The following is a 26,551-nucleotide window of genomic DNA, read 5'->3' as shown; positions in this document are numbered from 1 at the left end:
CACGCTCACCCACACGCTCACCCGCACACTCACCCGCACGCTCACCCGCGTGCTCACCACACAACAACAACAACAACAACCGCCATTCGCCACCGAGCGACGGTGACGTCACCACGGCTCCTGTGCCAGGCTAAGTGCATTTTGAGGCCACGCGAAGTGTCAAAAGCACGCTGACAGGAGGTCACGGGGCAGACCCTGCAGGTACCACGGGTTGGCTGACCGAGATGACTACTGTCAGATGCACCCGCGCGCTCACCACACACACGCCCACGCTCACCCGCACACTCGCCCATTCGCTCACCCGCTCGCTCACCACACACACGCCCACGCTCACCCGCACACTCGCCCATTCGCTCACCCGCTCGCTCACCACACACACGCCCACGCTCACCCGCACACTCGCCCATTCGCTCACCCGCTCGCTCACCACACACACGCCCACGCTCACCCGCACACTCGCCCATTCGCTCACACCGCTCGCTCACCACACACACGCCCACGCTCACCCGCACACTCGCCCATTCGCTCACCCGCTCGCTCACCACACACACGCCCACGCTCACCCGCACACTCGCCCATTCGCTCACCCGCTCGCTCACCACACACACGCCCACGCTCACACCGCACACTCGCCCATTCGCTCACCCGCTCGCTCACCACACACACGCCCACGCTCACCCGCACACTCGCCCATTCGCTCACCCGCTCGCTCACCACACACACGCCCACGCTCACCCGCACACTCGCCCATTCGCTCACCCGCGCGCTCACCACACACGCCCACGCTCACCCGCACACTCGCCCATTCGCTCACCCGCGCGCTCACCACACACACGCCCACGCTCACCCGCACACTCGCCCATTCGCTCACCCGCTCGCTCACCACACACACGCCCACGCTCACCCGCACACTCGCCCATTCGCTCACCCGCGCGCTCACCACACACACGCCCACGCTCACCCTCACACTCGCCCATTCGCTCACCCGCGCGCTCACCACACACACGCCCACGCTCACCCTCACACTCGCCCATTCGCTCACCCGCTCGCTCACCACACACACGCCCACGCTCACCCGCACACTCGCCCATTCGCTCACCCGCGCGCTCACCACACACACGCCCACGCTCACCCGCACACTCGCCCATTCGCTCACCCGTGCGCTCACCACACACACGCCCACGCTCACCCTCACACTCGCCCATTCGCTCACCCGTGCGCTCACCACACACACGCCCACGCTCACCCGCACACTCGCCCATTCGCTCACCCCGCGCGCTCACCACACACACGCCCACGCTCACCCTCACACTCGCCCATTCGCTCACCCGCGCGCTCACCACACACACGCCCATGCTCACCCTCACACTCGCCCATTCGCTCACCCGTGCGCTCACCACACACACGCCCATGCTCACCCGCACACTCGCCCATTCGCTCACCCGCGCGCTCACCACACACACGCCCACGCTCACCCTCACACTCGCCCATTCGCTCACCCGCGCGCTCACCACACACACGCCCACGCTCACCCTCACACTCGCCCATTCGCTCACCCGTGCGCTCACCACACACACGCCCACACTCACCCGCACACTCGCCCATTCGCTCACCCGTGCGCTCACCACACACACGCCCACGCTCACCCGCACACTCGCCCATTCGCTCACCCGTGCGCTCACCACACACACGCCCACACTCACCCTCACACTCGCCCATTCGCTCACCCGTGCGCTCACCACACACACGCCCACGCTCACCCTCACACTCGCCCATTCGCTCACCCGTGCGCTCACCACACACACGCCCACGCTCACCCGCACACTCGCCCATTCGCTCACCCGTGCGCTCACCACACACACGCCCACGCTCACCCGCACACTCGCCCATTCGCTCACCCGTGCGCTCACCACACACACGCCCACGCTCACCCTCACACTCGCCCATTCGCTCACCCGTGCGCTCACCACACACACGCCCACGCTCACCCGCACACTCGCCCATTCGCTCACCCGTGCGCTCACCACACACACGCCCACGCTCACCCGCACACTCGCCCATTCGCTCACCTGTGCGCTCACCACACACACGCCCACGCTCACCCTCACACTCGCCCATTCGCTCACCCGCGCGCTCACCACACACATGCCCACGCTCACCCTCACACTCGCCCATTCGCTCACCCGCGCGCTCACCACACACACGCCCACGCTCACCCGCACACTCGCCCATTCGCTCACCTGTGCGCTCACCACACACACGCCCACGCTCACCCGCACACTCGCCCATTCGCTCACCCGCGCGCTCACCACACACACGCCCACGCTCACCCTCACACTCGCCCATTCGCTCACCCGTGCGCTCACCACACACACGCCCACGCTCACCCGCACACTCGCCCATTCGCTCACCCGCGCGCTCACCACACACACGCCCATGCTCACCCTCACACTCGCCCATTTGCTCACCCGTGCGCTCACCACACACACGCCCATGCTCACCCGCACACTCGCCCATTCGCTCACCCGCGCGCTCACCACACACACGCCCACGCTCACCCTCACACTCGCCCATTCGCTCACCCGCGCGCTCACCACACACACGCCCACGCTCACCCTCACACTCGCCCATTCGCTCACCCGTGCGCTCACCACACACACGCCCACGCTCACCCGCACACTCGCCCATTCGCTCACCCGTGCGCTCACCAACATGGTCACACGCCCACGCTCACCCTCACACTCGCCCATTCGCTCACCCGTGCGCTCACCAACATGGTCACACGCCCACGCTCACCCTCACACTCGCCCATTCGCTCACCTGTGCGCTCACCACACACACGCCCACGCTCACCCGCACACTCGCCCATTCGCTCACCCGCGCGCTCACCACACACACGCCCACGCTCACCCGCACACTCGCCCATTCGCTCACCCGTGCGCTCACCAACATGGTCACACGCCCACGCTCACCCTCACACTCGCCCATTCGCTCACCCGTGCGCTCACCAACATGGTCACACGCCCACGCTCACCCTCACACTCGCTCATTCGCTCACCCGTGCGCTCACCAACATGGTCACACGCCCACGCTCACCCTCACACTCGCTCATTCGCTCACCCGTGCGCTCACCAACATGGTCACACGCCCACGCTCACCCTCACACTCGCCCATTCGCTCACCCGTGCGCTCACCACACACACGCCCACGCTCACCCGCACACTCGCCCATTCGCTCACCCGTGCGCTCACCAACATGGTCACACGCCCACGCTCACCCTCACACTCGCCCATTCGCTCACCCGTGCGCTCACCAACATGGTCACACGCCCACGCTCACCCTCACACTCGCTCATTCGCTCACCCGTGCGCTCACCAACATGGTCACACGCCCACGCTCACCCTCACACTCGCCCATTCGCTCACCCGTGCGTTCACCAACATGGTCACACGCCCACGCTCACCCTCACACTCGCCCATTCGCTCACCTGTGCGCTCACCACACACACGCCCACGCTCACCCGCACACTCGCCCATTCGCTCACCCGCGCGCTCACCACACACACGCCCACGCTCACCCGCACACTCGCCCATTCGCTCACCCGTGCGCTCACCAACATGGTCACACGCCCACGCTCACCCTCACACTCGCCCATTCGCTCACCCGTGCGCTCACCACACACACGCCCACGCTCACCCTCACACTCGCCCATTCGCTCACCCGTGCGCTCACCACACACACGCCCACGCTCACCCTCACACTCGCCCATTCGCTCACCCGTGCGCTCACCACACACACGCCCACGCTCACCCGCACACTCGCCCATTCGCTCACCCGTGCGCTCACCACACACACGCCCACGCTCACCCGCACACTCGCCCATTCGCTCACCCGTGCGCTCACCACACACACGCCCACGCTCACCCTCACACTCGCCCATTCGCTCACCCGTGCGCTCACCACACACACGCCCACGCTCACCCGCACACTCGCCCATTCGCTCACCCGTGCGCTCACCACACACACGCCCACGCTCACCCGCACACTCGCCCATTCGCTCACCTGTGCGCTCACCACACACACGCCCACGCTCACCCTCACACTCGCCCATTCGCTCACCCGCGCGCTCACCACACACATGCCCACGCTCACCCTCACACTCGCCCATTCGCTCACCCGCGCGCTCACCACACACACGCCCACGCTCACCCGCACACTCGCCCATTCGCTCACCTGTGCGCTCACCACACACACGCCCACGCTCACCCGCACACTCGCCCATTCGCTCACCCGCGCGCTCACCACACACACGCCCACGCTCACCCTCACACTCGCCCATTCGCTCACCCGTGCGCTCACCACACACACGCCCACGCTCACCCGCACACTCGCCCATTCGCTCACCCGCGCGCTCACCACACACACGCCCATGCTCACCCTCACACTCGCCCATTTGCTCACCCGTGCGCTCACCACACACACGCCCATGCTCACCCGCACACTCGCCCATTCGCTCACCCGCGCGCTCACCACACACACGCCCACGCTCACCCTCACACTCGCCCATTCGCTCACCCGCGCGCTCACCACACACACGCCCACGCTCACCCTCACACTCGCCCATTCGCTCACCCGTGCGCTCACCACACACACGCCCACGCTCACCCGCACACTCGCCCATTCGCTCACCCGTGCGCTCACCAACATGGTCACACGCCCACGCTCACCCTCACACTCGCCCATTCGCTCACCCGTGCGCTCACCAACATGGTCACACGCCCACGCTCACCCTCACACTCGCCCATTCGCTCACCTGTGCGCTCACCACACACACGCCCACGCTCACCCGCACACTCGCCCATTCGCTCACCCGCGCGCTCACCACACACACGCCCACGCTCACCCGCACACTCGCCCATTCGCTCACCCGTGCGCTCACCAACATGGTCACACGCCCACGCTCACCCTCACACTCGCCCATTCGCTCACCCGTGCGCTCACCAACATGGTCACACGCCCACGCTCACCCTCACACTCGCTCATTCGCTCACCCGTGCGCTCACCAACATGGTCACACGCCCACGCTCACCCTCACACTCGCTCATTCGCTCACCCCGTGCGCTCACCAACATGGTCACACGCCCACGCTCACCCTCACACTCGCCCATTCGCTCACCCGTGCGCTCACCACACACACGCCCACGCTCACCCGCACACTCGCCCATTCGCTCACCCGTGCGCTCACCAACATGGTCACACGCCCACGCTCACCCTCACACTCGCCCATTCGCTCACCCGTGCGCTCACCAACATGGTCACACGCCCACGCTCACCCTCACACTCGCTCATTCGCTCACCCGTGCGCTCACCAACATGGTCACACGCCCACGCTCACCCTCACACTCGCCCATTCGCTCACCCGTGCGTTCACCAACATGGTCACACGCCCACGCTCACCCTCACACTCGCCCATTCGCTCACCTGTGCGCTCACCACACACACGCCCACGCTCACCCGCACACTCGCCCATTCGCTCACCCGCGCGCTCACCACACACACGCCCACGCTCACCCGCACACTCGCCCATTCGCTCACCCGTGCGCTCACCAACATGGTCACACGCCCACGCTCACCCTCACACTCGCCCATTCGCTCACCCGTGCGCTCACCAACATGGTCACACGCCCACGCTCACCCTCACACTCGCTCATTCGCTCACCCGTGCGCTCACCAACATGGTCACACGCCCACGCTCACCCTCACACTCGCCCATTCGCTCACCCGTGCGCTCACCAACATGGTCACACGCCCACGCTCACCCTCACACTCGCCCATTCGCTCACCTGTGCGCTCACCACACACACGCCCACGCTCACCCGCACACTCGCCCATTCGCTCACCCGCGCGCTCACCACACACACGCCCACGCTCACCCGCACACTCGCCCATTCGCTCACCCGTGCGCTCACCAACATGGTCACATGCCCACGCTCACCCTCACACTCGCTCATTCGCTCACCCGTGCGCTCACCAACATGGTCACACGCTCACCCGCACACTCGCCCATTCGCTCACCCGCGCGCTCACCAACATGGTCACACGCACGCTCACCTGCAACAACAACAACAACATCCGCCATTTGCCACTAAGCGGAGGGGATGTTTATCGCAAGTTACTTTTGAGTCCAAAGAGCGATTTGTGATCGAGAGCTGCCGAGGCAGATTCCATCTCCTCGGCAACCCGCGACCACCACTCCGATGAGCACGGTTGGTGATGTACAGTGCGAAAGAAGTTCAGCGTACGTAGATCCTTGCAGCGCCGCACGGCTCTCCGAACCTCCGAGCGAAGGCTGCGGGAAGCCTCCTCATTCTCTGGCGTGGGATGCTGTAGCCGATGAGAGTGGGCCTGTCGCTTTTTCTCAGCCAGCCTGAACACCTCCTCTGTCAGCCAGGGTCTCTGGGGAGGTCTGGACCGCGTACCCAAAGCAGCCATTGCAGCTGCATGAGTCACAGTCCTAAACCTCGCCCATTTACCCTCGACATCAGGAGGAGTGGGGGACGATGCCAACCCCAGCTGCAAGCGATGATGAAATTCTCGCTTGCAACTTTCATCAGCTGACTGAGATCATGCCACTGAGGGTTTGAATGGGGCCCTGGGTGTACACCCACCACTGGAGTGGAAGAATGGCAGGCGCATCTTACAGATGACTAGTCGATGGTCAGAGGGCAGATCAGCTCCACGGTAGGTCCTGGTGTCAAGGACATGGGCTCGCATCCGCTGGTCCGTCACTTTATAGTCCAGCAGATGTTCTTGCTTGGAGCCGTGTTCTAATTCACAGACACGAGCAGGAGGTACTCTCTCTCCTTTATTCCGGCCTTCACAGCCTGAGGGGATCACCACACAGCGGGTCGGGACAGCCAACACGCTGCCAGACCCACAGCTTGAAGGGGGCGACGATCACAACGACGACGACAGCACCACGAGTTCCCTTCCAGAGCACAGCAGCCCCGACTGTGAGTCGCAGCTCGCCCTTTTATCCTCCCCAGCGTGGCCAGGCTCCGGCCTCGGCCACGCCCCCTTCTGGATCCCTCCGCAGGCTCCGCCCTCGGCCACGCCCCCTTCTGGATCCCTCCGCAGGCTCCGCCCTCGGCCACGCCCCCCTCTGGATCCCTCATCAGGCCCCGGCCCTCGGCCACGCCCCCTTCTGGATCCCTCCGCAGGCTCCGCCCTCGGCCACGCCCCCTTCTGGATCCCTCGGCAGGCTCCGCCCTCGGCCACGCCCCCTTCTGGATACCTCAGCAGGCTCCGCCCTCGGCCACGCCCCCTCTGGATCCTTCCGCAGGCTCCGCCCTCGGCCACGCCCCCTTCTGGATCCCTCCGCAGGCTCCGCCCTCGGCCACGCCCCCTTCTGGATCCCTCAGCAGGCTCCGCCCTCGGCCACGCCCCCCTCTGGATCCCTCAGCAGGCTCCGCCCTCGGCCATGCCCCATTCTGGATCCCTCATCAGGCTCTGCCCTCGGCCATGCCCCATTCTGGATCCCTCAGCAGGCTCCGCCCTCGGCCACGCCCCCCTCTGGATCCCTCAGCAGGCTCCGCCCTCGGCCACGCCCCCTTCTGGATCCCTCACCAGGCCCCGCCCTCGGCCACGCCCCCTTCTGGATCCCTCAGCAGGCCCTGCCCTCGGCCACGCCCCCTTCTGGATCCCTCAGCAGGCTCCGCCCTCGGCCACGCCCCCTTCTGGATCCCTCACCAGGCCCCGCCCTCGGCCACGCCCCCTTCTGGATCCCTCAGCAGGCTCCGCCCTCGGCCACGCCCCCCTCTGGATCCCTCAGCAGGCTCCGCCCTCGGCCACGCCCCCTTCTGGATCCCTCACCAGGCCCCGCCCTCGGCCACGCCCCCTTCTGGATCCCTCAGCAGGCCCTGCCCTCGGCCACGCCCCCTTCTGGATCCCTCAGCAGGCTCCGTGCCTTGCCCACATATCCAACTGGTAGAACAGGGGCTGATACCCCCAATTCCATTGTCTACCAATCCCCCAGCGGCACGCGCTACAGTGACTCGTTCAATGTCACTACACATCCACGACGTTGTGTGGATGCGCCGATGCCAGAAGAGCGTGTTGGTAATTACAAGCCCATGTGCTGAACAGAAGTCTAGCAGTCGCCTTCCGTTGTTATTGAGCTGATCTGGCCCAGTGCCTTCCAATCACTCCAGACCAGGTGCCAGCATCATGACCAACTCGGGCATTGAAGTCACCCAACAGGATGACTCTCTCCCGAGGAGCCACTTTAGCCAGCACCTGTGACAGGTCATAGAAGGCGTCTGCCTCACCGGTCTTGCCTGCATCTCTCCACTGATGTTCATCTTTTGTAGGTGCGTAAGCCACCACCACCACCACTCCTCGCCTCTGGTGGACGCTCGCCTAATCATTAACTCATTCAACAATTATCCGCTGACTCATTCGCTCGCTCACTCATTGATCACCCAATCATTCACTCGCTTGCCCATTCACTCATTCACTCGCTTACACACTCAATGTCACACTCAGTGGCTCGCTCACTCACTCACTCACCCACTCACTCATTAGTTCACCCACTCGCTCACTCACCCACTCACTCACCCGCTCGCTAACTCGCTCGCTCACTCGCTCGCTCGCTCACTCACTCGCTCACTCACCCGCTCGCTCACTCACTCGCTCACTCACTCGCTTACTCACCCAATCGCTCACTCACCCACTCACTCACCCGCTTGCCGACTCGCTCGCTCACATCACTCGCTCACTCACTCACTCATTCGTTCATCCACTCGCTCACTCACCCACTTACTCACCCACTCGCTGACTCGCTCGCTCGCTCACTCACTCACTTGCTCGCCCACTCACTCATTCGTTCATCCACTCGCTCACTCGCCCACTCACTCACTGACTCACTCGCTCACTCACTCATTGGCTCGCCCACTCAATGTCTCACTCGCCCACCTAGTCAACTGTTCGCTCGCTCACCCACTCTTTCTCTCTCTCTCACCCACCTCAACCGCTCGCTCACTTCTCTGTGAATCACCCCCTCTCCCCACGTGTGTCTGGAGAGAGCGCTGACAGCCCCAAGTATCCCAGGGACCAACTCTCACCCCCACACACGCGTGCCCAAGGGGCCGGCTCGCTCCCCACGTGTGTCTGGAGAAAGCTGGCAGCTCCGCATGCTACTGAGGCCAGCTCTCTCTACCCACGTGTGGAGAGCGAGTGTGGGGCTCCACATGCTACTGAGGCCAGCTCTCTCTACCCACGTGTGGAGAGCGAGTGTGGGGCTCCACATGCTACTGAGGCCAGCTCTCTCTACCCACGTGTGGAGAGGGAGTGTGGGGCTCCGCATGCTACTGAGGCCAGCTCTCTCTACCCACGTGTGGAGAGGGAGTGTGGGGCTCCGCATGCTACTGAGGCCAGCTCTCTCTACCCACGTGTGGAGAGGGAGTGTGGGGCTCCGCATGCTACTGAGGCCAGCTCTCTCTACCCACGTGTGGAGAGGGAGTGTGGGGCTGCGCATGCTACTGAGGCCAGCTCTCTCTACCCACGTGTGGAGAGCGAGTGTGGGGCTCCGCATGTTACTGAGGCCAGCTCTCTCTACCCACGTGTGGAGAGGGAGTGTGGGGCTCCGCATGCTACTGAGGCCAGCTCTCTCTACCCACGTGTGGAGAGGGAGTGTGGGGCTCCACATGCTACTGAAGCCAGCTCTCTCTACCCACGTGTGGAGAGGGAGTGTGGGGCTCCGCATGCTACTGAGGCCAGCTCTCTCTACCCACGTGTGGAGAGGGAGTGTGGGGCTCCGCATGCTACTGAGGCCAGCTCTCTCTACCCACGTGTGGAGAGCGAGTGTGGGGCTCCGCATGTTACTGAGGCCAGCTCTCTCTACCCACGTGTGGAGAGGGAGTGTGGGGCTCCGCATGCTACTGAGGCCAGCTCTCTCTACCCACGTGTGGAGAGGGAGTGTGGGGCTCCGCATGCTACTGAGGCCAGCTCTCTCTACCCACGTGTGGAGAGGGAGTGTGGGGCTCCGCATGCTACTGAGGCCAGCTCTCTCTACCCACGTGTGGAGAGGGAGTGTGGGGCTCCGCATGCTACTGAGGCCAGCTCTCTCTACCCACGTGTGGAGAGGGAGTGTGGGGCTCCGCATGCTACTGAGGCCAGCTCTCTCTACCCACGTGTGGAGAGCGAGTGTGGGGCTCCGCATGTTACTGAGGCCAGCTCTCTCTACCCACGTGTGGAGAGGGAGTGTGGGGCTCCGCATGCTACTGAGGCCAGCTCTCTCTACCCACGTGTGGAGAGGGAGTGTGGGGCTCCGCATGCTACTGAGGCCAGCTCTCTCTACCCACGTGTGGAGAGGGAGTGTGGGGCTCCGCATGCTACTGAGGCCAGCTCTCTCTACCCACGTGTGGAGAGGGAGTGTGGGGCTCCGCATGCTACTGAGGCCAGCTCTCTCTACCCACGTGTGGAGAGGGAGTGTGGGGCTCCGCATGCTACTGAGGCCAGCTCTCTCTACCCACGTGTGGAGAGCGAGTGTGGGGCTCCGCATGTTACTGAGGCCAGCTCTCTCTACCCACGTGTGGAGAGGGAGTGTGGGGCTCCGCATGCTACTGAGGCCAGCTCTCTCTACCCACGTGTGGAGAGGGAGTGTGGGGCTCCGCATGCTACTGAGGCCAGCTCTCTCTACCCACGTGTGGAGAGGGAGTGTGGGGCTCCGCATGCTACTGAGGCCAGCTCTCTCTACCCACGTGTGGAGAGGGAGTGTGGGGCTCCGCATGCTACTGAGGCCAGCTCTCTCTACCCACGTGTGGAGAGGGAGTGTGGGGCTCCGCATGCTACTGAGGCCAGCTCTCTCTACCCACGTGTGGAGAGGGAGTGTGGGGCTCCGCATGCTACTGAGGCCAGCTCTCTCTACCCACGTGTGGAGAGGGAGTGTGGGGCTCCGCATGCTACTGAGGCCAGCTCTCTCTACCCACGTGTGGAGAGGGAGTGTGGGGCTCCGCATGCTACTGAGGCCAGCTCTCTCTACCCACGTGTGGAGAGCGAGTGTGGGGCTCCGCATGTTACTGAGGCCAGCTCTCTCTACCCACGTGTGGAGAGGGAGTGTGGGGCTCCGCATGCTACTGAGGCCAGCTCTCTCTACCCACGTGTGGAGAGGGAGTGTGGGGCTCCGTATGCTACTGAGGCCAGCTCTCTCTACCCACGTGTGGAGAGGGAGTGTGGGGCTCCGCATGCTACTGAGGCCAGCTCTCTCTACCCACGTGTGGAGAGGGAGTGTGGGGCTCCGCATGCTACTGAGGCCAGCTCTCTCTACCCACGTGTGGAGAGGGAGTGTGGGGCTCCGCATGCTACTGAGGCCAGCTCTCTCTACCCACGTGTGGAGAGGGAGTGTGGGGCTCCGCATGCTACTGAGGCCAGCTCTCTCTACCCACGTGTGGAGAGGGAGTGTGGGGCTCCGCATGCTACTGAGGCCAGCTCTCTCTACCCACGTGTGGAGAGGGAGTGTGGGGCTCCGCATGCTACTGAGGCCAGCTCTCTCTACCCACGTGTGGAGAGGGAGTGTGGGGCTCCGCATGCTACTGAGGCCAGCTCTCTCTACCCACGTGTGGAGAGGGAGTGTGGGGCTCCGCATGCTACTGAGGCCAGCTCTCTCTACCCACGTGTGGAGAGCGAGTGTGGGGCTCCGCATGTTACTGAGGCCAGCTCTCTCTACCCACGTGTGGAGAGGGAGTGTGGGGCTCCGCGTGCTACTGAGGCCAGCTCTCTCTACCCACGTGTGGAGAGGGAGTTTGGGGCTCCGCGTGCTACTGAGGCCAGCTCTCTCTACCCACGTGTGGAGAGGGAGTGTGGGGCTCCGCATGCTACTGAGGCCAGCTCTCTCTACCCACGTGTGGAGAGGGAGTGTGGGGCTCCGCATGCTACTGAGGCCAGCTCTCTCTACCCACGTGTGGAGAGGGAGTGTGGGGCTCCGCATGCTACTGAGGCCAGCTCTCTCTACCCACGTGTGGAGAGCGAGTGTGGGGCTCCGCATGTTACTGAGGCCAGCTCTCTCTACCCACGTGTGGAGAGGGAGTGTGGGGCTCCGCATGCTACTGAGGCCAGCTCTCTCTACCCACGTGTGGAGAGGGAGTGTGGGGCTCCGCATGCTACTGAGGCCAGCTCTCTCTACCCACGTGTGGAGAGGGAGTGTGGGGCTCCGCATGCTACTGAGGCCAGCTCTCTCTACCCACGTGTGGAGAGGGAGTGTGGGGCTCCGCATGCTACTGAGGCCAGCTCTCTCTACCCACGTGTGGAGAGCGAGTGTGGGGCTCCGCATGTTACTGAGGCCAGCTCTCTCTACCCACGTGTGGAGAGGGAGTGTGGGGCTCCGCATGCTACTGAGGCCAGCTCTCTCTACCCACGTGTGGAGAGCGAGTGTGGGGCTCCGCGTGCTACTGAGGCCAGCTCTCTCTACCCACGTGTGGAGAGAGAACGAGAGCGAGTGTGGGGCTCCGCGTGCGAGCGAGCGTGCAATCTGCTGGCAGAGAGAACCAACCCAGACGCTGACGCAGCAGCAGCAGCTCGCTATGGAGACCCCCCCCCCCCCCGGGGCCCCCACCCTCTCGATGCCCCCCCCCCCCCCCAGGTTACACAGAGGGGGGGAGAAAGCGACAGTCGTGGCAAATTCCCATTAGGATCGAATCCCCCCCCCCCCCCCCAGTTAACACCACGCCCCCCCCCCCCCCAGTGAGCGATTGAGAGTGAGCGAGTGAGAGTGAGTGAATGAGTGAGAGTGAGTGAGTGAGAGTGAGTGAGTGAGAGTGAACAAGCGTGTGAGTGAGTGAGAGTGAGTGAGTGCATGGGTGAGTGAACAAGCGAGTGAGAGTGAGAGTGAGCGATAGAATGAGTGAATGAGTGAGAGCGAGCGATTGAGAGCGAGCGATTGAGTGAGAGCGAGCGAGAGAGCGAGTGAGAGTGAGCGAGTGAGATTGAGTGAATGAGTCAGTGAGAGTGAGTGAGTGAGAGTGAGCGATTGAGTGAGAGCGAGCGAGAGAGCGAGAGCGATTGAGAGTGAGAGCGAGTGAGAGCGAGCGAGTGAGGTCGAGCGAATGAGTGAGTGAGAGTGTGAGTGAGAGAATGAGTGAGAGTGAAGTGAGTGAGAGTGAGCGAGTGAGAGTGAGCGAGTGAGATTGAGTGAATGAGTGAGAGTGAGCGAGTGAGTGAGAGAGTGAGTGAGAGAGTGAGTGAGCGAGTGAGAGTGAGCGAGTGAGCGAGTGAGAGTGAGCGAGTGAGCGAGTGAGAGTGAGCGAGTGAGAGTGAGCGAGTGAGAGTGAGCGAGTGAGAGTGAGCGAGTGAGAGTGAGCGAGTGAGAGTGAGCGAGTGAGAGTGAGCGAGTGAGAGTGAGCGATTGAGAGTGAGCGAGCGAGCGAGAGCGAGCGAGTGAGAGCGAGCGAGTGAGAGTGAGCGAGTGAGAGTGAGCGAGTGAGAGTGAGTGAGTGAGAGTGAGCGAGCGAGTGAGAGTGAGTGAGTGAGAGTGAGCGAGCGAGTGAGAGTGAGTGAGTGAGAGTGAGCGAGCGAGTGAGAGTGAGTGAGTGAGAGAGTGAGTGAGAGTGAGCGAGTGAGAGTGAATGAGTCAGTGAGAGTGAGCGAGTGAGAGTGAGCGAGTGAGATTGAGCGAATGAGAGTGAGTGAGAGAGTGAGTGAGCGAGTGAGATTGAGTGAATGAGTGAGAGTGAGCGAGTGAGTGAGAGAGTGAGTGAGCGAGTGAGAGTGAGCGAGTGAGAGTGAGTGAATGAGTGAGAGTGAGCGAGTGAGTGAGAGAGTGAGTGAGCGAGTGAGAGTGAGCGAGCGAGTGAGATTGAGCGAGCGAGTGAGAGTGAGCGAGTGAGAGTGAGCGAGTGAGAGTGAGCGAGTGAGAGTGAGCGAGTGAGAGTGAGCGAGTGAGAGTGAGCGAGTGAGAGTGAGCGAGTGAGAGTGAGCGAGTGAGAGTGAGCGAGTGAGAGTGAGCGAGTGAGAGTGAGCGAGTGAGAGTGAGCGAGTGAGAGTGAGCGAGTGAGAGTGAGCGAGTGAGAGTGAGCGAGTGAGAGTGAGCGAGTGAGAGTGAGCGAGTGAGAGTGAGCGAGTGAGAGTGAGCGAGTGAGAGTGAGCGAGTGAGAGTGAGCGAGTGAGAGTGAGCGAGTGAGAGTGAGCGAGTGAGAGTGAGCGAGTGAGAGTGAGCGAGTGAGAGTGAGCGAGTGAGAGTGAGCGAGTGAGAGTGAGCGAGTGAGAGTGAGCGAGTGAGAGTGAGCGAGTGAGAGTGAGCGAGTGAGAGTGAGCGAGTGAGAGTGAGCGAGTGAGAGTGAGCGAGTGAGAGTGAGCGAGTGAGAGTGAGCGAGTGAGAGTGAGCGAGTGAGAGTGAGCGAGTGAGAGTGAGCGAGTGAGAGTGAGCGAGTGAGAGTGAGCGAGTGAGAGTGAGCGAGTGAGAGTGAGCGAGTGAGAGTGAGCGAGTGAGAGTGAGCGAGTGAGAGTGAGCGAGTGAGAGTGAGCGAGTGAGAGTGAGCGAGTGAGAGTGAGCGAGTGAGAGTGAGCGAGTGAGAGTGAGCGAGTGAGAGTGAGCGAGTGAGAGTGAGCGAGTGAGAGTGAGCGAGTGAGAGTGAGCGAGTGAGAGTGAGCGAGTGAGAGTGAGCGAGTGAGAGTGAGCGAGTGAGAGTGAGCGAGTGAGAGTGAGCGAGTGAGAGTGAGCGAGTGAGAGTGAGCGAGTGAGAGTGAGCGAGTGAGAGTGAGCGAGTGAGTGAGAGTGAGCGAGTGAGTGAGAGTGAGCGAGTGAGTGAGAGTGAGCGAGTGAGTGAGAGTGAGCGAGTGAGTGAGAGTGAGCGAGTGAGTGAGAGTGAGCGAGTCAGTGAGAGTGAGCGAGTCAGTGAGAGTGAGCGAGTGAGATTGAGTGAATGAGTGAGATTGAGTGAATGAGTGAGTGAGAGTGAATGAGTGAATGAGTGAGCGAGTGAGAGTGAGCGAGTGAGTGAGAGTGAGTGAGAGTGAGCGAGTGAGTGAGAGTGAGCGAGTGAGAGTGAGTGAGCGAGTGAGAGTGAGCGAGTGAGAGTGAGTGAGTGAGAGTGAATGAGTCAGTGAGAGTGAGCGAGTGAGAGTGAGCGAGTGAGATTGAGTGAATGAGTGAGATTGAGTGAATGAGTGAGATTGAGTGAATGAGTGAGAGTGAATGAGTGAATGAGTGAGCGAGTGAGAGTGAGTGAGCGATTGAGAGTGAATGAGTGAGAGTGAGCGAGTGAGAGTGAGTGAGTGAGATTGAGTGAATGAGTCAGTGAGAGTGAGTGAGTGAGAGTGAATGAGTGAGAGTGAGCGAGTGAGCGATTGAAAACGAGTGCGCGTGAGTGAATGAGTGAGAGTGAATAAGTGAATGAGTGAGCGAGTGAGCGAGTGAGAGCGAGTTAACAGCCATTGGGCACAGGAACTGGAAATTGTAAGCAGATGGTGCGGGGGGGGGGGGCTGTGTGGGGGGGGGGGGGCTGTGTGGGGGGGGGCTGTGTGGGGGGCGGGGCTGTGTGGGGGGCTGTGTGGGGGGGGCTGTGTGGGGGGGGGGCTGTGTGGGGGGGGCTGTGTGGGGGGGGGGGGCTGTGTGGGGGGCTGTCCAGGAGAGGGGAGGGGCCGGGTGAGAGAACACGTGTTTACGTGGAGTGTGTGAGTGTGGAGTGTGTGTGTGGTGTGTGGGGTGTGTGTGAGTGTGGCGTGTGGTGTGTGAGTGTGGTGTGTGTGTGGTGTATGTGTGTGGTGTGAGTGGTGTGTGTGTGTGAGTGGTGTGTGTGTGTGAGTGTGGTGTGTGTGGTGTGAGTGTGGTGTGTGTGTGGTGTGTGTGTGGTGTGTGTGCGGTGTGTGTGTGGTGTATGTGTGTGGTGTGAGTGGTGTGTGTGTGGTGTGTGGGGTGTGTGTGAGTGTGGCGTGTGGTGTGTGAGTGTGGTGTGTGTGTGGTGTATGTGTGTGGTGTGAGTGGTGTGTGTGTTTGAGTGGTGTGTGTGTGAGTGTGGTGTGTGTGGTGTGAGGGTGGTGTGTGTGTGGTGTGTGTGTGGTGTGTGTGCGGTGTGTGTGAGTGGTGTGTGTGTGTGTGGTGTATGTGTGTGTGGTGTGTGTGGTGTGTGTGTGGTGTGTGTGGTGCGTGTGTGGTGTGTGTGTGTTGTGTGTGGTGTGTGTGTGGTGTATGTGTGTGTGTTGTGTGTGGTGTGTGTGTGTGTGGTGTGTGTGTGAGTGGGGTTTTGTGTATGTGTGGTGTGTGTGTGGTGTGTGTGGTGTGTGTGTGGTGTGTGTGGTGTTTATGTGGTGTGGTGTGTGTGTGGTGTGTGGTGTGTGTGTGGTGTTTACGTGGAATGTATGTGTGTGTGTGGTGTGTGAATGTGGTGTGTATGTGTGCGGTGTGTGTGTGTGGTGTGTGTGTGTAGTGTGTGTGTGAGTCGGGTGTTTGTGGTGTGTGTGTGTGGTGTGTGTGTGTAGTGGTGTGTGTGTGTGGTGTGTGTGTGGTGTTTATGTGGAGTGTGTGTGTGGTGTGTGTGTGGTGTTTATGTGGTGTGTGGTGTGTGAATGTGGTGTGTGTGTGGTGTGTGGTGTTTGTGTGGTGTTTACCTGGAGTGTGTGTGTGGTGTGTGTGTGGTGTTTATGTGGTGTGGTGTGTGTGTGTGGTGTGTGAATGTGGTGTGTGTGTGTGGTGTGTGCGGTGTGTGTGGTGTGTGTGTGTGGTGTGTGTGTGAGTGGGGTGTTTGTGGTGTATGTGTGGTATGTGTGTGTGTGGTGTCTGTGTGAGTGGGGTGTTTGTGGTGTATGTGTGGTGTGTGTGTGAGTGGGTGTTTGTGGTGTATGTGTGTGTATGTGGTGTGGTGTGGTGCGTTTGTGGTGTGTGTTTGTGAGTGGGGTGTTTGTGGTGTATGTGTGTGTATGTGTGTGGTGTGTGGTGTGTGAGTGGTGTGTGTGTGTGAGTAGGGTGTTTGTGGAGTATGTGTGGTGTGTGTGTGTGGTGTGTGGTGTGTGTGGTGTGTGTGTGTGAGTGTGGTGTTTGTGGTGTGTGTGTGTGGAGTGTGAGTGGTGTGTGTGGTGTGTTTGTGAGTGGGGTTTTGTGTATGTGTGGTGTGTGTGGTGTGTAGTGTGTGTGTGTGGAGTGTGTGTGGTGTGTGTGAGTGGTGCGTGTGTGGTGTATGTGTGTGTGGTGCGTGTGTGTGGTGTGTGGTGTGTGTGAGTGTGGTGTGTGTGTGGTGTGTGTGTGTGTGGTGTGTGTGTGAGTGGGGTGTTTGTGGTGTATGTGTGGTGTGTGTGGTGTGTGTGTGTGTGGTGTGTGTGGTGTGTGTGGTGTGTGTGTGAGTGGTGTGTGTGTGGTGTGTGGTGTGTGAGTGGTGTGTGTGTGAGTGGTGTGTGTGTGGTGTGTGTGTGATGTGTGTGTGACTGGTGTGTGTGTGTGTTGTGTGTGTGTGAGTGGGGTGTTTGTGGTGTATGTGTGTGAGTGGTGTGTGTGTGGTGTGTGTGTGATGTGTGTGTGACTGGTGTGTGTGTGTGTTGTGTGTGTGTGAGTGGGGTGTTTGTGGTGTATGTGTGGTATGTGCATCGTGTCACATGTGTGTGCTATTTGTTTGTGGAGTGTGTGGTTTGTGGAGTGTGTGTGATATGTGTGTTGTGTGTGTGTGGTGCGTGTGGTGTGTATCGTGTGTGTGTGGTGTTCGTGGTGCGTGTGGTGTGTGTGGGGGGTGCGTAGTGGTGTGTGTGTGCGGGGTGTGTGTGATGCGTGTTTAGATGCCCTGATGGTCCCCCTCTTTAAGAACTGGGGCCGCACAGACTTTAACAACTGCAGGGGCATCTCAATCCTCAGTGTGCCGGGAAAGTTCCTGGCAAGGATTATTCAACATCGCCTTGCCAGGCACATTGAGGAGAGGCTTGCGGAGCCCCAATGTGGTTTCAGGAAAGGGCGGTCCTGCACAGATGCCATATGTTTTGTCCGTCTGCTACAGCAGAGGTTCAAGTTCAAATTCATTTATTAAGTATAGCCCTGTGAGCCATTCGGCTCTTGAATCGGGTGCAACCACAACAAACAAAAAACATGAACAAGAAAACATCTTAAAGTGAATATGTGACTGAGCGCAAACAGAAAATCCAAGAAAAGACAGCAAAATATTGCAGAAAAGGCACCGTACACCAACACTGTGTGCAAAAATCCCAGTGGGATGCAAGTCAAACAACAACAACAACCACCACAAGACAACTTAGATTAAGGCCATCAGTCTAATTCTGTACTACAACAAACAAACATGGCCAAACCAAAAAACTTTTCGAAAATCACCAAAATAAAGCCATAAAAGCAATGAAACAGTGCAGATCATAGGAACTGTGACCCAATTTTCACAATAAACGACATAAACAACATGTACCACCAAACTCTGCAGCCACAGCTGGCTGCATGAGCCACTCCACAACAGCAGCAGCAGCATCAGTCGGAGTGTCAACATTTTTCAATGCACCTGTAGGGGTGTTACGGAGGGGCTGTATGCAATGGGATCACACGGGAAAGAAACACAGTGGGCGTGGCCATGTCGGTGCACGGGCAGGTGCTCCCAGCGACGTCCGCATCGGGCAGCCTGGGGGGCTGACTCGGAGCTGGGATCCCCCGGGGCCCCACCCCTCAGCGGGGGGTTTGGTATAAAAGGGGATGAGCCGGAGGGCTCGGGGAGAGATGTTAAGCTAAACCAGTGAAGACCGAAGATCGTCCAGATAGGGCCCTGGACTCTCCTGGGTCGCCGCCCTTATCAGGGCCACGCAGGACTGAGCCAGCGGCGTGGTCCCGAGAGCCAGAGCCAGTGCTCTGGGACTCCGGGTACCGTAGCCCGACTTACCAGTGTCGGGCCAGGTAGCCTCCCCTAGCCCGTTAGTGGAGGACTAGGAGGTAGGTCAGGCACAGCTAGCGCGTGTATCCCCAGCTAGCCGGGTGAGGGGGCCGATACCACCCCCTCCAATGTTGTATGTCCGTGATTGTGCCAACTGACGCGAAATAAATACGTGTGCCTCAAACCCCGGCGTCCAAGAGTCCTCAACGATATCACGCACCTTTAAGATCAGCACACTAAATAAAAACGCAAATCATACTTTGCAGCGATCATCCGGAGCGAAACATTGTATTTAGGCCACTGAATAGCAGTGGCAGGCTATGGGTGTACAACTCCACTAGAGCAGTTTTGAGTGAACATCTCATAGGTAGTGATTCAAGTTGCAGTTTATTGGCAACAGCATTCCAGACCCTGGGGGCATCAACAGCAAAGGCCCTTCCTCCAGTATTTGTACGGCAATAAGGAATATTAAGCTGGTGAATGAGCGTAGACCTTAGGTCAAATTTGTTCATTGAAACAGAGAGGAGATCCAGCAGGTAATATGCGGATTTCTTTGCAAGTACATCATCAATAAATAAGATCTGGTGCACAAGCCGTCGAACATTGAGAGATGTTAAGTTTGACCCAATGTAGAGATCACAGTGGCGAGTCCTATATGGGCAGTTCAATTCAAATCTTAAGGCCGAGTGAAACATTGAGTCAAGCTTTTTCAGTACAGTACTTGGGGCTGATGTATACACGATGTCACAGTAATCAAGTAGAGGCAGTATGGGAGCTTCTATCAATTCGAAACGGAACATAGGGGGGGAAGCAGTGCTTGTGTCGATACAGAAAACCAATTTTTATGTTTGTCTTTTACCACTATAATCAATGTGATCTTCAAAATTCAGTTTTAAATTCCAACAAGACTTACATCTCTACTTTATTGACCTGGTCAAGGCCTATGATACCATCAGTAGGCCGAGGCTCTGGGTTGTTCTTCGTGCTTTTAGAGTCCCCGACTCTCTGCTCACGATCATTAAGGACCTTCGTGATGGTGAGCTGGGGGTCAAAGGCATTCCCCGTACACCTTGGGGTGCGACAGGGATGTCCACTGGCTCCCACATTATTGAACATCCTTGACCACGTGGTACGAGAGGCTTTCTATGGCTGTACCGGAGGAATCTCCATCTGCTACAGATACAACGGGAGGCTGATCGAAGGCCGGGTGCCGTAGAGGGATGGCTCCCTATTGACCAATCACACGTTACGTGTGCCGATGATCTGGTGACTGAATTCCAACAGGACCGACATCTCTGCTGCTTTATTGACCTGCTCAAGGGACTATGATACCACCCCATGGTGTGGTATAATCACTGTGGTGTGTTCCCATGGTGTGGTATAATCACTGTGGTGTGGTATAATCACTGTGGTGTGGTATAATCACTGATGTATAAACACGGTGGTGTATCCCCTCTGCTGTGTTCCCATGGTGTAGATGAGGAACCAGGCTCAGGATACCCTCTTCTTACCCTCTCCTCCCCCCACCGCTCCCCCCACTCCCCGAAACATCACCCCCATCACCCCCATCACCCCCATCACCCCCATCACCCCCATCACCACCATCCTCCCGCTGCATCTCCCCTCGCCGCCCTTCTCTCCTCTCGACTCGCACGGAGGCCCTGGAGGTCCGGCCTCACCGCCGACAGGGCCAGAGCCGCAAGCAGCAGCCCTCGTGGTCAGCAGCTGCAGCAGCAGCAGCAGCAGCAGGAGGTGGAGGAGGAGAGGGCGGTGGAGGAGAGGGAGGTGGAGGAGAGGGAGATGGAGGTGGAGGAGGAGAGGGTGGCCATGATGGAGTTGCCTGTGAGGCCTAGCGAAGGCTTCACGGCCGCCCCAGTCTCGGTGGTGCCGCGGCTCCCGGAGCCACATGGCGGAGGAGACGGCGACGGTGGTGAGGGGGGAGAGGGCACACGGACAGCACACTCACCCGCTTGCTCACCCGCTCACTCACTCGCTCGCTCGCTCGCCCGCTCGCTCACCCGCTTACTCACTCGCTCGCTCGCTCGCTCGCTCGCTCGCCCCGCTCGCTCGCCCGCTCGCCCGCTTGCTCATCCGCTCACTCGCTCGCTCGCTCGCTCGCCCGCTCGCTCACCCGCTCGCCCGCTCGCTCACCCGCTCACTCACTCACCCGCTCACTCGCTCGCTCGCTCACCCACTCACTCACTCACCCGCTCACTCACCCGCTCACCCACCCGCTCACTCGCCCGCTCACCCACCCGCTCACCCACTCACTCATCCGCTCACTCACCCGCTCACCCACCCGCTCACTCGCTCACTCACCTGCTCACTCACCCGCTCACTCACCCGCTCACCCACCCCCGCTCACTCGCTCACTCACCTGCTCACTCACCCGCTCACTCACTCACTCACTCACTCACTCACCCGCTCACTCACTCACTTGCTCACCCGCTCACTCACCCGCTCACCCACTCACTCACTCACCCGCTCACCCGCTCACTCGCCCGCTCGCTCACTCACTCGCCCGCTTGCTCACTCACTCACTCACCCACTCACTCGCTCACTCTCCCGCTCTCTTACTCACTCACTCACTCACCCGCTCACTCACTCACTCACTCACTCACCCGCTCACTCACTCACCCGCTCACTCACTCACTCACCCACCCACTCACTCACCCGCTCACTCACTCACCCACACACTCACCTGCTCACTCACTCACTCGCCCGCTCACTCACTCACCCACTCACTCACTCACCCAGTCCCTCACTCGCCCGCTCGCTCGCTCGCTCACTCACTCACCCGCTCACTCACTTACTCGCCCGCTCACTCACTTACCCGCTCACTCACTCGCTCGCCCGCTCACTCACTCGCCCGCTCGCTCACTCACTCACTCACTCACCCACTCACTCACCCGCTCACTCACTCACTCACCCGCTCACTCACTCACTCACTCACTCACTCACCTGCTTGCTCACTCACTCACCCGCTCACTCACTCACTCACCCCGCTCACTCACCCGCTCACTCACCCGCTCGCTCGCTCACTCACCCGCTCACTCACTCACCCGCTCACTCGCTCGCTCGCTCACCCACTCACTCACTCACCCGCTCACTCACCCGCTCACCCACCCGCTCACTCACCCGCTCACCCACCCGCTCACCCACTCACTCATCCGCTCACTCACCCGCTCACCCACCCGCTCACTCGCTCACTCACCCGCTCACTCACTCACTCGCTCACCCGCTCACTCACTCACTTGCTCACCCGCTCACTCACTCACTTGCTCACCCGCTCACTCACCCCGCTCGCCCACTCACTCACCCGCTCACCTGCTCACTCGCCCGCTCGCTCACTCACTCGCCCGCTTGCTCACTCACTCACTCACCCGCTCACTCGCTCACTCTCCCGCTCTCTTACTCACTCACTCACTCACTCACTCACTCACCCGCTCACTCACTCACTCACTCACTCACCCGCTCACTCACTCACCCGCTCACTCACTCACTCACTCACCCACCCACTCACTCACCCGCTCACTCACTCACCCACACACTCACCCGCTCACTCACTCACTCGCCCGCTCACTCACTCACCCACTCACTCACTCACCCAGTCCCTCACTCGCCCGCTCGCTCGCTCACTCACTCACCCGCTCACTCACTTACTCGCCCGCTCACTCACTTACCCGCTCACTCACTCGCTCGCCCGCTCACTCACTCGCCCGCTCGCTCACTCACTCACTCACCCACTCACTCACCCGCTCACTCACTCACTCACCCGCTCACTCACTCACTCACCCACTCACTCACCCGCTCACTCACTCACCCGCTTTGGCGATCAATCACTCAATAACTCGCCCGCTTCACTGATCTCTCACTCATTCACTGTTGAGTCTGTGGTGCAGTGTTGAGTCTGTGGTGCAGTGTTGAGTCTGTGGTGCAGTGTTGAGTCTATGGTGCAGTGTTGAGTCTGTGGTGCAGTGTTGAGTCTGTGGTGCAGTGTTGAGTCTATGGTGCAGTGTTGAGTCTATGGTGCAGTGTTGAGTCTGTGGTGCAGTGTTGAGTCTATGGGCAGTGTTGAGTCTGTGGTGCAGTGTTGAGTCTGTGGTGCAGTGTTGACTCTATGGGCAGTGTTGAGTCTATGGGTAGTGTTGAGTCTCGTGCAGTGTTGAGTCTATGGGTAGTGTTGAGTCTAGTGCAGTGTTGAGTCTATGGTGCAGTGTTGAGTCTATGGGGCAGTGTTGAGTCTAGTGCAGTGTTGAGTCTGTGGTGCAGTGTTGAGTCTATGGTGCAGTGTTGAGTCTATGGTGCAGTGTTGAGTCTATGGTGCAGTGTTGAGTCGATGGGGCAGTGTTGAGTCTATGGGGCAGTGTTGAGTCTATGGTGCAGTGTTGAGTCTATGGTGCAGTGTTGAGTCGAGTGCAGTGTTGAGTCTGTGGTGCAGTGTTGAGTCTGTGGTGCAGTGCTGAGTCTATAGTGCAGTGCTGAGTCTATGGTCACACCGCACGTAGCCCATCCGCGTTCATCGGACATGCGGGACCGCTCACCGGGTCCCCACTCACCACCCCCACCACCCCCACCACTCCTCCCGCTCACCACTCACCACCACCACCACCGCTCCCGCTCACCCGCAGGCTGCGACGCGACGGTGCTGTCGCTGTCGGCGCCGGTGATCCACGCGCGGTTTGGCCACGCGGCGGGTGCGTGGATGCGCGACCCCGAGGACCCCAGCGGGAAGATCTACGTGGCCAGCCACCGGCACGGCAGCAGCCTGCTGGAGTTCGAGAACGAGGCAGCCCTGCGCCAGGGTGAGCACCACCACCACCACCACCAACAACAACAACAATCCCAACCACACCACAACGCACCCAGCAACCACCACCCACCAGCCCACCCACCAACCGCCACCCACCAACTCACCCACCAACCGCCACCCACCAACCAACCGCCACCCACCAACCGCCACCCACAAACCCTCCCTGACCAACCGCCACCCACCAACCCATCAACAGCCACCCACCAACCGCCACCCACCAACTGCCACACTCAAACCGCCAACCACCAACTCTCCCCGACCAACCGCCACCCACCAACTGCCACCCACCAACCGCCACCCACCAACTGCCACCCATCACCCCAACCACCAACTGCCACCCATCACCCCACCCACCAACCGCCACCCACCAACCGCCCCTCACCAATCCCCCCCCACACCAACCCCTCACCCTCCCACCCGACAGGGGACACCACGGGGGGTAGCGTGAGGGATACCACGTGGTGACACCGCCGGTGACACCGCCGGTGACACCACGGCTGGACACCGGCGGTCCCCTCCTCCCCCCTCACCGCTTACCCCCCCACCCCCCCCACCCCGCCCACCCCCCCCACCCCCCCCACCCCCCCCACCCCCCCCCCCACCCTCCCTCGCCGGCGCCGTGTCCAGGCCGCTGGAGCGCGTCCCACAAGCTGCCGTACGCGTGGCTGGGCACGGGCCACGCGCTCCACGCCGGCTCCCTCTACTACCGGCGCGCCTTCACGCGCACCGCCCTGCGCTACGACCTGCGCCGGCGCCACGTGGCCGCCTGGCACCAGCTCCACGACCTCCACCTGCCGGAGCACCGCGGCGCCGGCGACGACCACGACGACGACGCCACCGCCGGTCCGGGGTCGCCGGATTCGCCGGGAGGGGAGGCGGGCGCCGGCTACGGCGGCGAGTCGGTGACGTTTGCGGTGGACTCGGGCTCCCTGTGGGTGGCCTACGTGGAGACGGAGGGCCTGGCGCTCGTGCTGCTGCGTCTCGGCGTCGCCGACCTGGCCCCGCGCGGCGAGCCGGCGCTCTACCGCACCGGGCTGAGCGCCGGCCGCTTCTCGCTGGCGTTCCTCGCCTGCGGCGTCCTCTACGCGGCGGCGCCGGCGGCGGCTCGGCACGGCGCCGGCGGGGGTGGCGACGAGGACGGAGACGGCGGCGCGACGCTGCTGGTGCCGTACGCGTACGACACGCACACCGGGGCGCTGGCGGCGCCGGGGCTGCGCCTGCGGAGCCCCTTCCGGGGAGGGGCGGGCGCCGCCCAGCTGAGCTACAACGCTCGCGACGGCGCCCTCTACGCGTGGGACAGCGGGCGCCAGCTCACCTACAACGTCACCTTCACCTAGCGGCGGCGGCGGCGGGGGGTGGCGTCCCGAGGTGGCACTAGCAGGGGTCACCAGCAGGGGTCACCAGCAGGTGTCACCAGCAGGTGTCACCAGCAGGGGTCACCAGCAGGGTCACCAGCAGGTGACGTCAGCAGGGGTCACCAGCAGGGGTCACCAGCAGAGGGCGCCAGCAGGGGTCACCAGCAGGGGTCACCAGCAGGGGTCACCAACAGGGGGCATCAGCAGGGGTCACCAGCAAGGGGTCACCAGCAGAGGGCGCCAGCGTCCACGAGACAAACATGGCCACCACTTCAGTTCACACGGCCAGTGTGAACATGAGTATCTGAATCTGCGTAAGTCTGTGGGTCTCTGTGTGTGACTCTGTGTGAGTCTGTGGGTCTCTGTGTGTCTCTGTATAAGTCTGTGCGTGAGTCTACGTGCGAGTCTGTGGGTCTCTGTGTGTCTCTGTATAAGTCTGTGCGTGAGTCTACGTGCGAGTCTGTGGGTCTCTGTGGGTCTCTGTATAAGTCTGTGCGTGAGTCTCTGCGTGAGTCTGTGGGTCTCTGTGCGTGAGTCTCTGCGTGAGTCTGCATAAGTCTGAGTCTCTGTGCGAGTCTCTGCAGGAGTCTGCGTGAGTCTCTGACTCTGCGTGAGTCTGTGGGTCTCTGTGTGTGAGTCTCTGTGCGAGTCTGTGTGTGAGTCTGTGGGTCTCTGTGTGTCTCTGTATAAGTCTGTGCGCGAGTCTCTGTGTGAGTCTCTGCGTGAGTCTCTGTGCGAGTCTCTGTGTGAATCTGTGCGTGAGTCTCTGCGTGAGTCTGCATGAGTCTCTGTGCGAGTCTCTGTGTGAATCTGTGCGTGAGTCTCTGCGTGAGTCTGCATGAGTCTCTGTGTGAGTCTCTGTGTGAGTCTCTGCATTAGTCTCTGTGTGAGTTTCTGTGCGAGTCTCTGTGTGAGTCTCTGCGTGAGTCTCTGCGTGAGTCTGCATGAGTCTCTGTGTGAGTCTCTGTGTGAGTCTCTGCATTAGTCTCTGTGTGAGTCTCTGTGCGAGTCTCTGTGTGAGTCTCTGCGTGAGTCTCTGTGTGAGTCTCTGCATGAGTCTCTGTGTGAGTCTCTGTGTGAGTCTCTGCATTAGTCTCTGTGTGAGTCTCTGTGCGAGTCTCTGTGTGAGTCTCTGCATGAGTCTCTGTGTGAGTCTCTGCATGAGTCTCTGTGTGAGTCTCTGCATGAGTCTCTGTGTGAGTCTCTGCATGAGTCTCTGCATGAGTCTCTGTGTGAGTCTCTGTGTGAGTCTCTGCATGAGTCTCTGTGTGAGTCTCTGTGTGAGTCTCTGCATTAGTCTCTGTGTGAGTCTCTGTGCGAGTCTCTGTGTGAGTCTCTGCATGAGTCTCTGTGTGAGTCTCTGCATGAGTCTCTGTGTGAGTCTCTGCATGAGTCTCTGTGTGAGTCTCTGCATGAGTCTCTGTGTGAGTCTCTGCATGAGTCTCTGCGTGAGTCTTTGTGTGAGTCTCTGTATTAGTCTCTGCGTGAGTCTGTGGCTCTATGTGCGTCTCTGAGTGAGTCTACGTCAGTCTCTGAGTCAGTCT

General features: G+C 60.6%; 1 protein-coding gene across 1 annotated transcript in view; it reads left to right on the top strand.

Annotated features, from left to right (window-relative positions):
* Window positions 1-24,989, top strand: part of LOC144952380 (uncharacterized) — a 34,426-nt gene extending 9,437 nt beyond the window's left edge. Inside the window, exons 4-7 of the mRNA XM_078882771.1 lie at window positions 20,317-20,489; window positions 20,528-20,769; window positions 23,471-23,644; window positions 24,280-24,989. Of these exons, the coding sequence (XP_078738897.1) occupies window positions 20,317-20,489; window positions 20,528-20,769; window positions 23,471-23,644; window positions 24,280-24,989 (1,299 nt within the window). The remainder of the gene's footprint in view (window positions 1-20,316; window positions 20,490-20,527; window positions 20,770-23,470; window positions 23,645-24,279) is intronic.
* The last annotated feature ends 1,562 nt before the right edge of the window (window positions 24,990-26,551 follow it).

The sequence above is a fragment of the Lampetra fluviatilis genome, chromosome 67, assembly GCF_964198595.1.
Source record: "Lampetra fluviatilis chromosome 67, kcLamFluv1.1, whole genome shotgun sequence".
In the NCBI taxonomy this organism is placed as follows: Eukaryota; Metazoa; Chordata; class Hyperoartia; order Petromyzontiformes; family Petromyzontidae; genus Lampetra; species Lampetra fluviatilis.
The sequence above is the reverse complement of the archived record's forward strand: the minus strand, read 5'-3'. Positions and strand labels throughout refer to the sequence as shown.